The following is a 16,040-nucleotide window of genomic DNA, read 5'->3' as shown; positions in this document are numbered from 1 at the left end:
CATAAACCACCCTCCTTCTTGTGAAATAAACAGTCCAGCTATGATTTAGACAGTGCTCCCATCTATCCTTTAGCACCATAGGGTTGACTCCCTTTTATCTCTCTGAATCTGACAACCTCTAGCAATCTCAGTCACTGCATAGTAGTACTGACTATTGTAGTGGGTAGGAGCATTAATTCAGATCCATTATCTTCAGTCCTTTTGAGGAGGAGGAGTTAATAATGTTCTCTGGTACCAGGTTTTTCACAACTGAATCTTCTAGTGGAGCAGTGGTTTTCAAGCTCTTGTACTCTGTGGCTACCTAAAATTTTTCTGTGGATCTCTTTGTAGTGAGGTTTTTTTCCCCAATAAAATTACTTGTATTAGTTGCATGTCATGAACCCAAGATTAGAAACTGCTATGTCATAGGGACAAGATTAATTTTGTCTGTTTCCTTAGTGGTGGTGTGTGTCTGTTTGTTTTGGAGGACAATCCTTTCAGGAACAATGGTAATATTTTGGATTTTTTTATGTATGATTCTTTATACTAGCACCCATACCCCTGGAGAAATGACATGGCATCCTTTCCTCTCCATCTCACGATCCACACTGTTCTCTGGGCTCTTCTAGAAGGCGAAGCCTTCACAAGTTTTTGGTTATTAAAACAGTACATGTGAGTAATAGCTGAGGAAGACTATTGGGTTGTGTCTCAGAATAATAGAAAGCCAGTGGGTTGAAGGATCTGTATTACCCAATGTTGTAGTGCTTATGATGAGCTTGAATTCATTATCTTCAGCTGACTGGGTCATATCTCAGCCTACTGCCATCAGTTACAGTAAACCCCTGTGCATAAGGAATTGGCAAACTGACACAGCCTCCTCATTTTCTATGTAAATAGCATGATCAAAAGACTATCTTGTTTTCATCTGAATGGCCCATGTAGTTTGCTGTTGGATTCAGAGTGCTTGACTGTTCTGCACAGTTGTCATTGCTCTCTTGCTTTCCCACTGTAGAAGGGATTTTGGAGCCTGTTTTGAAGGACAAAGGGATTTTGTTCTTTACAATGGATTCTTTGTGGGAGATGGGTTGGAATTGTTCTGATGCTCTGTGGATTAAAGTCTTCAATATTCTGTCCAGCTTGCTTGAAGGGGCTCTGTGTTCCTTAAGTACGTGAGCCATTTCAGACAGGCTGCAATCAGGTAGCAGAAGAGCAAAACTGAAATTGAAGTTTTTCCTGTGTGTGTTAGACCAAATGTAATTTGCTCATTTCACCTCAGTTTAGGAAGAGATTACCACATTAGTGACTATGAAGCCAGCAGCAGCTCCTGGTTGTGTGTCCATGTGCACGTGATGAACGAGGCTTGCCTGCAATCCCATCTCCTCCTGCCCTGTGGCAGCAGCTTCTGCTGTTTGGCTGTTTGACTACGTGCCATATGGGGAGAATGCAGTAGCCAAGACTTCTTTGCTTTTTATGGTTTTTTTTTTGGTGTGTGTTTTGGTTTTGTTTTGTTTTGTTTTTTTTTTAACTTACCATTTTGAGGTGACTTGTATGCTACTAATAGGAATCCAATCAGGGAACTTAGCACTAAGCTTTGCAGGACTTGCATGCAGTACAAGGGTCTAAACAGTGACCTTACTTTTTTCCAAATCCATTCCAAAGGGAGCCACCCATGTCTGCATATATTTTATGAACATTTTGAATATATTTGCTTTTGTGTTTGTATTTTAAAAATACAACATTTATATCTTCTCTCAAGGGCCTTAGACCTTCCAGGTAGGGATTTGGGAAAAATAAAGTGGAAATAAAAGAAACATTGCTTGAAAGTGCAATATCGGATTTCATGGCTCTTTTAGCAAGCTCATTTTCTTGATGCTCTGAATTTTTCCACATGTAGCAAAGGAGAATAATGTGAGGAAGGGTGTTTGGAGCATGTTTATAGTAAACTACAATAAAAGCTTGCAGTATATCTAAAAATAGGCTCCAATTTAAATAAGTGGAATATTTTTTTTTACCTTTGCATGGTACCTTTTGCTTCAAATCCTTACGAAAGAAAGTGCACAATATATTAGATTTAATTTTAATATGACCCCGCTACAAGTGAACATCTCAAAATGAATGTTTTAAACATGGTCACCATAGAATATACTACTGTGCTCATATCCACAAGGGGCATTGGTTAGCCAGTGCAGTAGTCTAGAGTTCAATTTATGTTACAGGTTTGCATCCATGAAATATCAGCCATCAGAGCAGAGGGTCGTGTTTCTGACCTGAGTATCTGCTGTCCATTAAAAGAAATGGTACCTAAAACCAACCAACCAAACAAAAAAACCAAAGAGGGAAAGTAGCAAATGTCTATTTAGGAGGAATTATTCAAATTTGAGCTTTCACAAATTGAATTTCCTATTTGTCTCTTTGCCATTGCGTGAAAATACATAGTTACAAGATATCATTTAGTATTTTGAAATACTGCTTAAGCATCCAATCTAACAATTTTTTCTGTTGTGATCTTGCTGTGACTTTGATTTACTTTTGAAATAGATGGCAGGTCTTCTAGCTTTGATCGTTTCTGCTAAAAGACAGGCTAGTCTTTGATCAGTTTAGCTTTGCTGTCTTTTATGTAACACAGTAAGTCATTTAGCTGGGTGACAAAAGAAAGAACACCTAGATCTGGAAACCACTGTCGTTTTGGAAAGCAACTTCTTCAATATACTGACTTAGTTATATTTGATTCATGGTTTTTTATTGATAGTGGTTTTATGTTTTTAATAAAATCACATTATCACGCTGATAAAAGTAAATCTTTTTATCTGGCAACTTTTAAAATCCACTTATCAGAAATGTGAGAGAATGGCATATAGTAGTTTTGCAAATAAATTAAAGGACGCTGAATTCTGATGATACGTTTATTATTTAAACTTTGCATGGTGGTAGTTTTAATTACATATTCTGGAATTTTTTTCTATATCAGGAATTGCTGTAACCATCAGCATGGTGTTTGTTTCCCACTTTCTCAAGTGTATGTGTCCCATAAGCATTCCAGCCAGGTTAGAAGGTGAAAATGACAGCGTCTTATCTTGAGGCACCAAGACTGGTGGGACTTCACCTCTCTTCATGGGTCTAGCCCTTAGACACTTGCCAAGAATCTTTAGAGATTTCAACTGCATGGAGGAGAAAACATTACCTCGCACTGAAGAAACTTAAATGACTAAATTTCAGTATTACTATACGTGGAGTGTGGTTTAGGGATACACCAGAACTACTTACAGTACTTAACAATACAGTAGGTTTTGCCAGGGAATTAAATGGATCAGTATATCTTTTTGCTGCCCAGTAAATACAGATGTCATGTTTTCTAAGCACATAAAAGAATGTGAAATTTACTGTTTTCTGCAGAAAATATAAATGTTACTTCTCCCTTTGTCTTCCTTTGTCTTTTGTCCCCTCCCTTGTTTGGGATGCCCTTGTTGGGTCACGCTGTTCTGCACCAAATAAAAGTAATGTGTAGCCTTCTATGTAGGAAGTACAATTAGTCTGAGGACTTCAGCAGTTGTACCTTCATCAGCTTATTCAGCAAGGTATTACTGTCAGTTTTGAAGTGTCTAACACAGGGCTGTTCGTTGGTGCTCTTTTGACGTTTCCTTTATGCACGGGTATATTTACTGTCGTGGCTTTTACCTGAACAAGGTTTGTGCGTACCTTGACAGTATACAGTCACAGGACAAGGCTAGCCAGAGAGTGACAATGTTTCTGTGTAGGACAGTCCACTATTCTGTAATGACTTTAGGTCTTGCTTGTGTGCCAAACCCCATATTACTTGGCAGGGCCAGGTGGCCCAAGCACAGCGCTGTATTAAGCCACGTACTGCTTTCTGTACTTGGTCGCACTTGGTAGCTCTGCTTAGCACAGCAGCTTGCCTTTCTTTTATATGAGCCTCTGTAATGCATTGAGCAAACATGAAATGGTAATTCGTGTTCATTTTTAGTCCCTCTTAACTGACATTAGATGTTTGATACAGGTTTTTCCTGCAAGAGCTGGCAAAAAGGCTCGGAAAGGAGTGCTCTTTGGGAGCAACCATGCTTCCTGACCAAAAAACCCATCCTCAGTCTTTAACGGAGGGAAATCCTTTTTTGACATTGATGTTAGCAGGTACTGTAGACATCCCTGGTGCTATTTATCTGGAGATTAGTGTAGTTTAGCATTGATTGCATTTAAATCTTGTCTGCCAGATAATTGGAATCTTTTTTTAGCCATAGTTTACATGAGTACAGGTACTCTAAGCAGAAGAAAGGAATGTTTTTTAGACTTTCAGCTCAGACAGGTGCTGCAAGAGTTAGCTAAATGGGACATTATCTTAAAGGGACATCTGCAAATTTGTGAAGTAGTCTCATGCTCTACAGTTAGACCTAAGCTTGAGTTCATTGTTGGGTTGGAACTGAACACAGCCCCACAGTCACAACTGTTGAGGTGTGAAAATTGAAATTTGACAGAGGAAATATTGAGGACCTCTGCCGGACAGGAGTATTAAAACTTATTCCATCCTGCTTCTTTTGTGGCATATCTGCTGCCCTTCTTTCTATGCCACGAATTTCTTGCATACTTGGAGAGATACTTTTTTACAGTTAATTTTTTTTTCCTCAACACCAAAAATGAATTAAAAGGACACTCTTTCAGTTGGTACCTGGATAGCAGAGTGAAGAGAATTTATTTCAGTCATAGTTTAAGTGGTCAGCAGAGACTTTTTACTTCTCTTACGTAGTTTGTAGAACTGAAACAGTTATCCGTATAAGTCAATTTATGTAACAGAGAGAGTATGCACATGCTATTTTGTATGGCTATGCTTTTACAGTATGATGAGAGACAATATAAGATGATGTAGTCGGTTTTTCACAGTATGTTTGAAGGAGCAAAAAGAGTTAGGTTTGAGGAGGCAATTTTGCTATTTTCTGCCTGTTGCAATTTAGTGTTTTGTATATAACACAGCATTTTCAAGACCTATTAGGCTGAAATCTGCTTTAGCCTGTGCTACTTAGCTCTGATTAACAAGATGTGGTTTTCTAAAAGATCCTCAAGCAAGCATGCCTGCACTCTGCAAGTGATACCACTGTACCTAAACGCTTTTCTTTGTGCAGTCTTTTGAACGAAAGAGGAGGAAAAAGTGGGTGGAGATGACTGAATGCAGAGGTCACTATTTTATGTTCTTGCTTGCAATGTCAAGCATAATGTGTCCCTCATGGGCAGGCATGGTCAGATGGAGGGGCCAGAACAGAATAGTTGATTTAATCACTGTATTTTAGTTTTGGCCATGGGTTTTCTGGCATACATATCTCTGCACAGTGGTAGCCAGAGCTTGGTTCCAGGAGTAAGTGCTTTTCATGTGTTCTGTAAATGGAGGAGAGCAGGCTTTTGCCAATTTTTCTGTGCATGTATATGTGACTCTTTGGTTTCTAGTAAATTAGCTTTTTGCCATATTACAATAAAGTTGGTAAAATACATGTCAGATTAGTGAATCAGTAAGTTGACTGCTGAAATAAATCTATCAATTATAATAAAAAATATTTCCAAGATTGAATTTCATAGCAGTTTTATCATTACGCTGTTCCCATTAATACTTATTCTTTTGTTGTTTCTGTAGTTTGCTGTTTTATTATGCTCTTCAGGTAGGCCTGTTTTCTGTACTACAGAGGAAATACAGACTACTGTGACTTTGTTTACAGTGTTTGGCAGACTACTTCGCAGAATTAAATCTTACTTAAGCTCAGCTTAAATCATATCTTTTATAGAAACTGCAATCCAGAAATGAAGTAGTGGTACAAAATGAGGTTTTTACATAAGGGATTATTTTGTTTGTTTGAGTGGGGGTTATAGAAATATTCAGCAATTATATAAATAAATATAATTTATGACTGTTGCTTAGGATATCTTTTTTCATGAACCAGAGATTTACTACCGAGGAGTCTGAATGGATTAATTCATTTTCTTTGGTCAAGCAAGTGAAGTAAATCTGCATTAAATTACATACTTTTAAGATTGTCTGTAGTCTAACTATTTTACACAGATTTAATTTCTGGGGAATTTCACAATTTCAAGGATATCAATTCTCTTACAGTGTATACTATGCTGTGAAGTAATGCCCAAACTAGGCAGCTGACAACATCTGCAGATTTATTCTGCGGTACTGTATTGTGATTCTTTTGTTTTGATGACTTGTTGAATTAATTTGCGGTGACTTCCCTGCTTGGTATTTGATATCTCAAATCATGTGATTTTTGTGCATGGATTGGAATTTTTATGCCATTTATCCCAATTTATGTTGGCACAGACTGACTTCTGTGTTTGAGATAGTGGAAGAAAACATGCAATAGTTTATGAATTCATTCCAATTTATTTGCGATTTAATCTCCTCATGATTGTTAGAATATAGGAATAGAAAATAAAAGACACTTCATTTTATAGTATCTTTTTCACATATATATAGCTTTTGTGAGTGTCCTGGCTTTTCAGCAGAAAAGTTTTGTATGTCATGAGGGCTAAATTTTGATCTTGAATCAGTAACCTGCCCTTGAAGATCTTCAGGTGCTATTGATTCCTGGGAATGTCTGTCCCTGAGAACATGAGGCAACTCCTTTTACTAATGAGAGTTTGTCTGCATGGAGGTATTGGAAAAGGTAATTAAAGGTGTAATGCATGTTAATTAAAGACTGTTAAATGCGTGTGCCCATGATTTTATTCATTGAGTGGCCTGAGGTCATGGTAATTCAATCCAAGACCCTAAAGGTAAGGACCCTGTTGACAGACACCACAACCGAGAATTCTTATTCTTACCTTTTTTTTTTTTTTTCCCAAGTTAATATATGTGTCAGAAATTTACTCTTGTGGACAAATCCACTTGTCAGATGCAGAACGGAAAAATAAAATGGTCAAGGGCAGTGCTGGAATTTTCTTTCAAAGAGTTTTATTTCAGTCTGTCTTAAGGTCTGTATCATGTCAGTCTTCAGCAGGAAAGATGAAGCCTTTCATTTCTGGAGTGTAATTAATGCTCAGATTTTATGCATTAATAGTAGCCAGCAGGAGAGAGGAAATTGGGAGGGGGAATAGGATATGGTAGTCATGACTTAGTGCAGCACATACTGAGTTGCTAGGTCAGAGAGGAAGGAAGCTAGCTGCCAAAATAGTGTGTATTTTTTTTTTTTTTCTTCCAGTCTTCAGTAACTCCTGGAGTTCTCAGACATATTTTAAGACTTCTCTGGTGTCTTGCTATCAAATCCACACTTGTAAAAACATGACTTTTGCTGTTGTGATGTTTGTATTGCATGGGCATTTCAGTAGGGACACAGATACTGCTGACTGAACCACAAGAGAAATGCAAACAGTGTTGAAGATCACTGTTTACAGAGAGCTATCCTGAAAAGATAGAGAGAACTATCTCCTGAAAAGTACCATGCTGGTTTTACAAACATTTAGTTGCACGTGTTAATTTGACTCACTTTCAGTTTAGGCTTGTAAGTGGTTAAAATAAAAGAACATTCTAGCTGACTGCATGGACTTCTGTCAACTGAGTGCACTACTGCAGTACTGCTATATAGACAGACACTACGTCACGTTGTTATCTCTGTTCAGCTTGTCTGTGCTTTATCACGTTGCCTAACAGTTTTAATAAAAAAAAAAAAAGGACTAGTATGAATAGTTGTAAGTAGAACTATCTGAAAGCAGCAGATCTGGAGTGCCTTACACCAGCTGCTTACTGAGACAAAGAGAAGTATTATAAGAGGCACAGTAAATGTGTTTGCTATCTCTGCTTTCAGTTGCAGTGCAGACACAAACTGTCACAGTAATGAATTTTGAAGACTGGAGTTTGGACTTGGGGAATTTTATAAAACACAGTCGTTTTATCAGAGTGTTGTCTTGCCAGCTGTATGATGCGAGTCTGGTTACCATGGAGTGTGGTCAGTTGGGGGAGACAAATCTAGTCAGTAAAACAGCATTTTGTGTGGTAGACTGCTGTGGTTTCTCCCTCTCTGGTTTAAATTCAAGTTTGGTAAGGAGGAAAGCAGTGGGGAAAGAAGACGCCTTTTTATTTAAATAAAAAGCTGGTTTAGCCCTAATCAAACTTATGGGCTACAGGAGAACCCCTGGTGCAGTACAAATACAGTGTAGGAATATGCAGTTTATCCCCATGAACAACGTAGAGATATTTTTCCTCTTGATCCTATCCTGTTATCTGGACTTTTTTGTTTGGTATTGTTCTCTGCTTGCCTTGTGTCTGCAGGGTGGACCATACAAGATGCTAAGCACTGGCCACTTGTATTTTCTGCTCAGGAGGAGGTGCTCAGTATCTTCCAACCTGTCCTCTAAGAGCTCTTACTGCTCCTACCTGCTCACCACTGCCAGCTGTTTGAAGTTTGCTTAATTTGGTTAATTTTGGCCAAGTGGCCCAGTGGTGCTGCAGACAAACATACCAGAACTGTCCAGCATATCTGAAGGCCTTGATGTCCCCTGCATAATTACCACATTACTTTACAATTAGGAAAATGCATTACCAAATTTGACAAGCTTTAATTAGAAGCCATTCTTTTCCTTGCTAAATTTCTTTAAAATCAGTTTCTTTATTTCCAACATATAATAGTAATAGCATTTTTACCAGATTTTGTACTCAATCTGGATGTTCACCTATAAATGCTGTCATTACCATGCATATAATAAGATGAATATTTATAACTTCTTTTGAAAGAAAAAAAAAAAGAACATTGAGGTAATTGTGTAGTATCAGGGTCCTAGTTGCTGTTTGGGAAAGAGGAAGAGTTTCTAATGTACTATATTAGACAATGTCTAGAGGTTTTTGTCTTTTGTAAACACCAGAGTTAGCTTTACATGGATATTTAAATTGCCATGTTCTGTCAGGAGTTGCTCAGGAGAAGTCAGTAGGAGTTAGGTGCCTACATTGAATTTGTGGAATTTTGTGTTTGAGTCTTCAGAAGTGATATGAGGTACTGCAGAGAGAAGAGCGATTGCATATGGGTGGGATGAAAGTATCATAAAACTTAGTCGATGAAAGTTTATCCTTTGACATTGGTATTAACTTACTTTTTTCAAAGGTAGAAGTGAGGGAGATTCCTCACTGAGAGAAACTGGTATGACGTGGTTTACTTCTAAAGTTAAGTACGTTTAGAATATGATCGTTATGTAGGTGGAGGTTTCTACTGGCAAAATATAAAGGCTGAAGAAAAAAATGCAGAAATTTTACTGATATGAAGATTATTTCATATGGGAGGTCTTTTTGATAAAAGCTGCTCTTGTGACGTTAGAGTGGTTGTGGGGGGCTTACCAATTAACACTTTGGTTGTTTTGAACAGGAGAGGGTCTGGATGTCTGTCTTAGAGCCTTTGCAGTAGAGCACAGTTTTTACTATTTAGAGCTGAGATGGAAAGTTCCTATTTAGATTTGGTGCCAGAGTCTTTAATAGAAATCATGACTTGTGGTGTATTATAGGTCAGTGTATATTTGCTAGTTTATATTATGCTGACTAAATTGGCAAAATGCTTATTTTTACTGGTAAACATTCAGGAGGTTTTCTCCTCGCTCGTTCTTTTTCCAACAAAATAGTATTTGTCGTGTGTGGAATTAGGGCAGCATTTTATAAATCATCTGCCTCGGCAATGATGTGAAAATGTGTGGTGGCATACAAAGATTTCCATTGTCAGGTACCTTAGGGCTGTCGATGGAGTTAAATTTATCCTAATTTTAGTCCTGGAAATTATGGCCATGTAGAAAACAAAATGCTTCTGGCAGTGTAGGAAAAATACAAATTTTAAACTCTAGTAGAAGTGGCTATTTCAGGGACATTACCAGAATAGGTAACCCTGGTTAATTTAGCTCCTCTCCAAGCCCCTTATGAAGCCCCCAAAACATTTTTTTAACATCTTTAAATCCCTATGAGGTCTAAATATGACCTGTGGCTGTAAGGATGTAAGTTCCAGTGAAATCCGTAACTGCTGGTGAAATGCAGCGCTGTGCTTTAGGGTGTACATTTAGTGAGACATTTAACTGAAATGGGAAAAGTACTGTGGTCACACTTCAATGCATGCTTAGTAACAATACGTGAATATGTTTATGCGCAAGCTAATTGTATCATTTCTGGAATTATTTATACACAGTTCCCATGTACTGTGAATGGCATTTTCTGGTAAGTGTTAGATTATATAAAATTTATAATCTACACAGTACTCTACCATCAGTCTGCCTAGTTGAAAATTAGCATTCTTAAAATTGAAATTTTGTGATTCTTCTGCTGAAGAACCCTGCTATTTCATTCATTGCTTCAAGCATAGTTTAAAAGTATAGAGAAGGACATTTAAGGACAAATTTAAAACTTACATCAGCAAGTTCCAATTTTTTCCCTAATTTTTACCTTGCATAGTTATATACCAGACAAGCTTGGTTTGGATAGCTTTTTATAAAAGGAATCATTTGAGAATTTGAACGTTTATTCAGTTTTAGATCTTGAATATTTGGCATAAATGTGAACTGTAGCCCTGGAATTTATAACCACAACCATAAGAAAAGGAACAAAGCATGTTTCATTGCGAATAGTCATGCTTTACAGAATGAGGTAATGAAAGTTCAGTGTTGGAATGGCAGCTTGTAAAAGGAAATGCTTCTGAATAAAAATGCTGTTGGAAAGATGCGTTTGCTCAACTTTTCGGATCATCTGGGGTGAGTTGACCCCTCTCATATTACATTTTTTCACCTGTTTATTCCAGCATAAAGCACTCAAGTATGGTTTATGATGCCTTATTTATCTTACAACCATGTTAAATGGGCCTGTGCAGACCTGACATCTGGTTGGGAAATTTTTCTGCAGGAATGTTTTCAAAGAGCATGCTGTTTTGCCTTGCTTTTCCCTGTCGTGTATCATTCTCACTTGTTGTCTTCCTGCAGGTGAAGCAGCTCTAAGAGGTGAGCCCAGAATGCAGTCTCTTCCAGTATCCTCTGCTCTAACCAACCATCGAACAGGCCCTCCTCCTATCAGTCCCAACAAGAGAAAGCTCAGCATGGACCAAGGGGATGATGAGCTAGACTGTGAAAATGACCATGTTTCTAAAATGAGTCGAATGTTCAATCCGCATCTGTAAGTGTCTTGCTTCTGTTGCCGCTGGTTCATAGAATTTAATGCTATCCTCTTCATTTTTGTGTGTGCTAAAATCACACTGTGTCTAAAACTTTGTGCTAGATTTTTCCTTTGTTCCAGTTTGTGTGGAAGATTTGCACAAAGGCTGGTGTGATTAGATGGGTGACTTCTTGTTTTCTTTTGTTTTCATACAGCATGAAGTAACAGGAATTAGCTCAACTTGACTATTTATAGTAAAACATACGTATTCACCTTGCAATTTCTCAAGTATTGTTCGTTTGTTCTTTGTAATCTGCTCCTTTCACTTCCCCTGATTCTGAGTGCTCTGTACTCTCTGCTGTGATGGGGGTGGGGAAGCAGAAGGAGGGGAAACAGAAGTGCTTTGCATTTTTCTGAGGCCAGGAGATTGTGAGCCAGCTGCTCTGTAGTCTGCCTTGACAACTGGGCAAGCTGCAGTTGTTGCTAAACATTACTTAAAGGATTGCACCGCAGCTCTGACAGTCAGATGTGGAATTTTTCACACAGGTAAGGTGTCGATGAGTTAGGTGCATGTGTTGGGTAATCATCAAATGCCATTCTTGCTGTGTTCTAATTCCTGGGAATGCAAGTCTGGTTGGCATGAAGTACAGGCTTAGAGAATTCCTTTCATTCTTGACTGGAGGAAGTGATCCGAGCGGTTCAGCAGTCCAGGGCAGCCCGATAGCTGTGCGCCTTTCCCTGCTGCCTCAGCTCCTGCAGCCTCTGCATTCCTCGCATTCCACGCTGCTGTGGACTGTTGTGTTCAGTCATAAGATGCGGACAGAGGTATTTATCCTCAAATAAATCACTATAGTGTTAGTCAGAGGCTGGGCCTGTAGTCTGCAGTCTTGGAATTTGTTACAAATCAGGAATCCAGCACTGAAGCAGTGCAAAACAATAAAAGCTCACAAGCAGAAAGAGGCTTCTTATTTACAACATACCTTGTTCTTTCTCTTAAAATCTTAACTGTTTAGAGCCTTTCCTTGGAGCTGAGAATGCTGGTATTGGAAAGAACAGTATGCTGCATTTCTGTGGCATATGTACATGACACAGCTGAAGAAATTTGTGGCATTTTTGAATTGTTATGTAACTTTGTGGGGAAAGGTGTGATTTTTTTTTTAATTTTTTTTTTTTAGAACTCATTTGCTAGTGATGAAATAAAACACAGCTGGCGGTTACGTACATTATAACACTTTATACAGTGGAGGCCATAAAAATAATGAAGTCTGAACCAACAGACTCATGTGCAACGAAGGTTCAAAACTAAAAGATACAGGCAGTTATTTCCTGTGATCCCTTAGATGTATTTTAAAGCTATCTGATCTTTTCCAGTGTGGTATGTTTTCACTTATACGTGGTATAAGTGTGCTACGTTTTTACTCAATAGATTCTTTCTGTGATTTTTGTATATGAAGTGTGCATCTTTTCTTCCTATAATAAAAAGCACTGGTTGTCTGCCCTAGTGTTCATGTGATGGGACTAAATCTATTTCAATTAAACCATCTACTGCAGATGAATCGTAATCTAAAATAGCATACATGAGGCCATCTTTTTTCTACTTTATTTTGTAAGTTTGATCTGGCTGTATGAAAATATGCCTTTAACTGAATATTGCAAAACCTCAAACTTTTGTGATATATCTGAAATAGCTGAATATCTATATATTTCAGATAGATCAGAAAAATTCACAAACGTTCTCCGAATTTTACCTCCATTTCCCTGCCACCACCACCAATCAAATTATTTTTTCGATTGTTTTTCATATTTTCCCTCTTTTTTAGATTATGATGTTTTGGTTTAACAACAGAAACGGATTACTCAAACTTTGTGGGACTGTTCTAAAAATTTTGTTTTGGAGGTGGGAAGTGTGTTGTAGAAGCTTGACTTGCTCGCGGTAAAGAAAATTAGTAGATTTGGGGAAAGAAATATTTTATGGAACACAATAATGGCAGTCACATTGTAGTGACTTGGGAGTTCTAGAAGTATAAGTTTGACATTAAGTTTAGAAAACCAGATCCATAAGAGATGTGGAGTGTGATGGGGAGACTAGATGACACGATATCTTTGGTGATAGCAGAGACATTTTTGTGATTTGGACTGTAAAGATGAAGCTTAGAGTCTCTGTATTTTGAACTTTTCAGGACAAAGTCCCCTGAAAGCATAGGGCGAAAGAGTTGGTGATAGAAAAACTAGGCATAGCTGCCCCAGTCAATATTAGGGCTACAGACCGCACATCTTTGCCACATAGCGGTGTTTAAATCCATACTCCTCTGGCTGAATGTCTTCAATTATTCTAAATGTCCAGATGGGCAGATCTTTTTCATTTGGAAGTCAGCGCTTAGAAGACAGAAGTCTTTATAACCGCAAGCAGCTCTTGTTCAGACATTCGGGTCTTTGTGATTGCGTTGGTAGAACTGTGGAGCAGTTGTATATTCATCCTGTTAACACCAGGGTATTGTGGTCATTATAAATGGTAGAACCTTTTGTTAGCATTTTGATGTTAACTCTTTGGTACCAGCACCCTGGCGTCTCAGTCACTGTGCTTCTGTGGGAATGGATCCATTTAAATGCTTTGGATATTTTATTAGAAATCCAATGATGCCAGCCTTTTGTTTGGAAATTGAATGCTTTGAGATACTCCCTGCTCAGGTGTAACTCCCTGATGTATCTCCTTTGATTAGGTTCTTTGAGTTGTACTTGGGTATGTTTACTTTTATCATGGAAAAACACAACTATTGGAGTACAGTCTCTGGAGTAGAGTGAATCAAATGCCCTGGCAATCCTACTATGTTTCTAAAATATGTAATGGAATTCCTGTGCAAAGAACCATTTATCAAAGGCTCTGTTTTTCAGAGGAGATAATTTTCAGCTTCAGGGTAATAAAATACACTTGAGACCTTGTGGATTAATTTTTAAAAATCAATATGTGAAACTGTCTACCTTACAGCAGCTTACTGGACTGTATTTACACAGCTTCTGTATTTTTGTGGTCATAGAGATTACACCCATAAGTTCCTTACTTGGGAAAAACAAATACTTCCACCCCAAATTAAAAACTAGGCACTGTAATACAAAATTGCTTTATTTTCATTTCACACTTTCTTGTGTGTCCCTCAAATGTTTTACTTAAAATGTAATCGCTAAAGTATAATCTTGCTGAAGTAAAACGTGCTTTTTGTACCATACTTTATTTTCGGGTGCTTTGTAAAGGAGAAGCAAGCTTATTTTAAGCCTCAAGTTGAAACATGCCTTTGTTTTCCTATGACTTCACTAAAATCACCTTGATTTACAGAAGAGTAATTAGGAGCTTGATTTATATAAGAATTACAAGCGCTTTATGCATGGGTAGAGTGGCTGGAGAGCTATACCAGTCTGTCTTAACAAACGAAGCTGCTTTGTTATATTTCCAAGGTGTATTTAACATTTCATGGCAACTGCTGTGTAAAATTAACTCTATCTGGGCATTGTGATGTCAGGGGAACGTGAATGAAGTGCCTTGTACCTTTAAGCGAAGGTCTCAGGCCTGACCTGCGTTCTGTGGGTTTCTTGTTTGTCAGGCTGGAGGCATTTTCTCATTTTCACAGTTCAGCTGAAAACAAAGGCCTCCTTATCCTTGCAGGGAGCTCTTAAGAGCTGACATCAGCCTTTTCCCAGCGGGCACCAGTTCTGCTGTAAGAGTCCTTGCAGGGAGCGGAGCGGTCTGATAGCAGTTTCTTCTCAGGGCGTTTCGCTTGCCAAGTAGCGAAGAGAAGGAGTAAATGCCAAGAGCGCGACATTTTTAATTTTTTTAAAAAAGAAATTACACTGGGCTGGTTTTGCTTCTCTGATTTTTGGTAGGAACTAGCAAATAAGTAACTGCTTTGGGGCAAGGGACGGTTATGGCTAATACTTTATACTTTGTGGTGTAGCAATTTTAAAAATAGTTTGTATGCTAGCAAACTGTGGGATCACATCACTATATTTAAGGTTAAAGTGAATTGATGTCACTGACCTCTTCAAAAGGATTCAGATTTTGTGTTACTGGTAAAATTATACGTGAAACTGGCTGTTTGAATTTGTATTGGAAGGGACTATTATTTTTGTTCGCTTGTCGAGTGCGTCAAGCTGGAAGTTAGCATTTTTGGTTTGGGACAGGCAGGGTTGTGAATGGAATATTTTCCCCTCAATCTCTTTGTCACAATTCCCATTTGCTTTGGTGGCATTTGGATCGCAGTGATAATTTCTGTATGAAAATCATCTTACAGCAAAAGTTTGCAGCTGTTAGGTAGAAGTCTGAGGAATAATCATCTCTTAATTTGTGTGATACAGAATTTGGCTTTTTCTTGTAATAAGAGAAAGGTCTACACATGAATAAGGTAGTTTAATCTGTATCGCATAAGATGACGTTTAGTTTTGGACATAACCATACAGACCCAGACACTTCCGTTCCAAATTCTAGATTGTGTCTTTGCTTTTGTTACACTGAAGAATCTTGGCAAACCTGATCCATAAAGCCAGACTAGATTCCTGGAGTTTGGAAGCTGCCATATATCCTAAGTTTCTTACCATGAATATCCAATGGAGTTTGCTCACTTTAAAGACACTGTAATAGAAATTAACCTGGCATCCTTTTTAAAAAAATCTGTCTTAAGATGTCCTGAAAGTTACCTGGATTTGAAGAGCATAGAATAATTCAGGTTAGAACAGGCTTTAGGAGGTCATTTCATCCAACCTCCTGCTCAAAGCAGGGTCAGCTGTGTCCCCTTCAAGCTTGTAGTAGCTCAAAGCAAGGAATTTTGAGTAAGATCTGAAGTACTCAATAAATGATGCTCCTTATTAGAGGAGGACACTGTCACCTTCCTCCTTACCATTCCCTGACCCCAGCTGAGAATGCAGGGTGGAAATGTTCTGCAGAAAATCAGGTCCCTGTTGTGGTGGA

At 38.2% G+C, this 16,040-nt stretch overlaps 1 protein-coding gene across 4 annotated transcripts in view; it reads left to right on the top strand.

Moving 5' to 3' along the window:
• The window catches only part of VGLL4 (vestigial like family member 4), a 93,618-nt gene that overhangs the window by 56,397 nt on the left and 21,181 nt on the right, over positions 1–16,040 (top strand). For all 4 annotated transcript variants that reach the window (XM_075052868.1, XM_075052864.1, XM_075052867.1 and 1 more), the window contains one exon: positions 10,915–11,104. In XM_075052868.1, coding sequence (XP_074908969.1) covers positions 10,915–11,104 — 190 coding nt within the window. The remainder of the gene's footprint in view (positions 1–10,914; positions 11,105–16,040) is intronic.

This window comes from Buteo buteo, chromosome 21 (assembly GCF_964188355.1).
Source record: "Buteo buteo chromosome 21, bButBut1.hap1.1, whole genome shotgun sequence".
NCBI classification, from domain to species: Eukaryota; Metazoa; Chordata; class Aves; order Accipitriformes; family Accipitridae; genus Buteo; species Buteo buteo.
The sequence above is the reverse complement of the archived record's forward strand: the minus strand, read 5'-3'. Positions and strand labels throughout refer to the sequence as shown.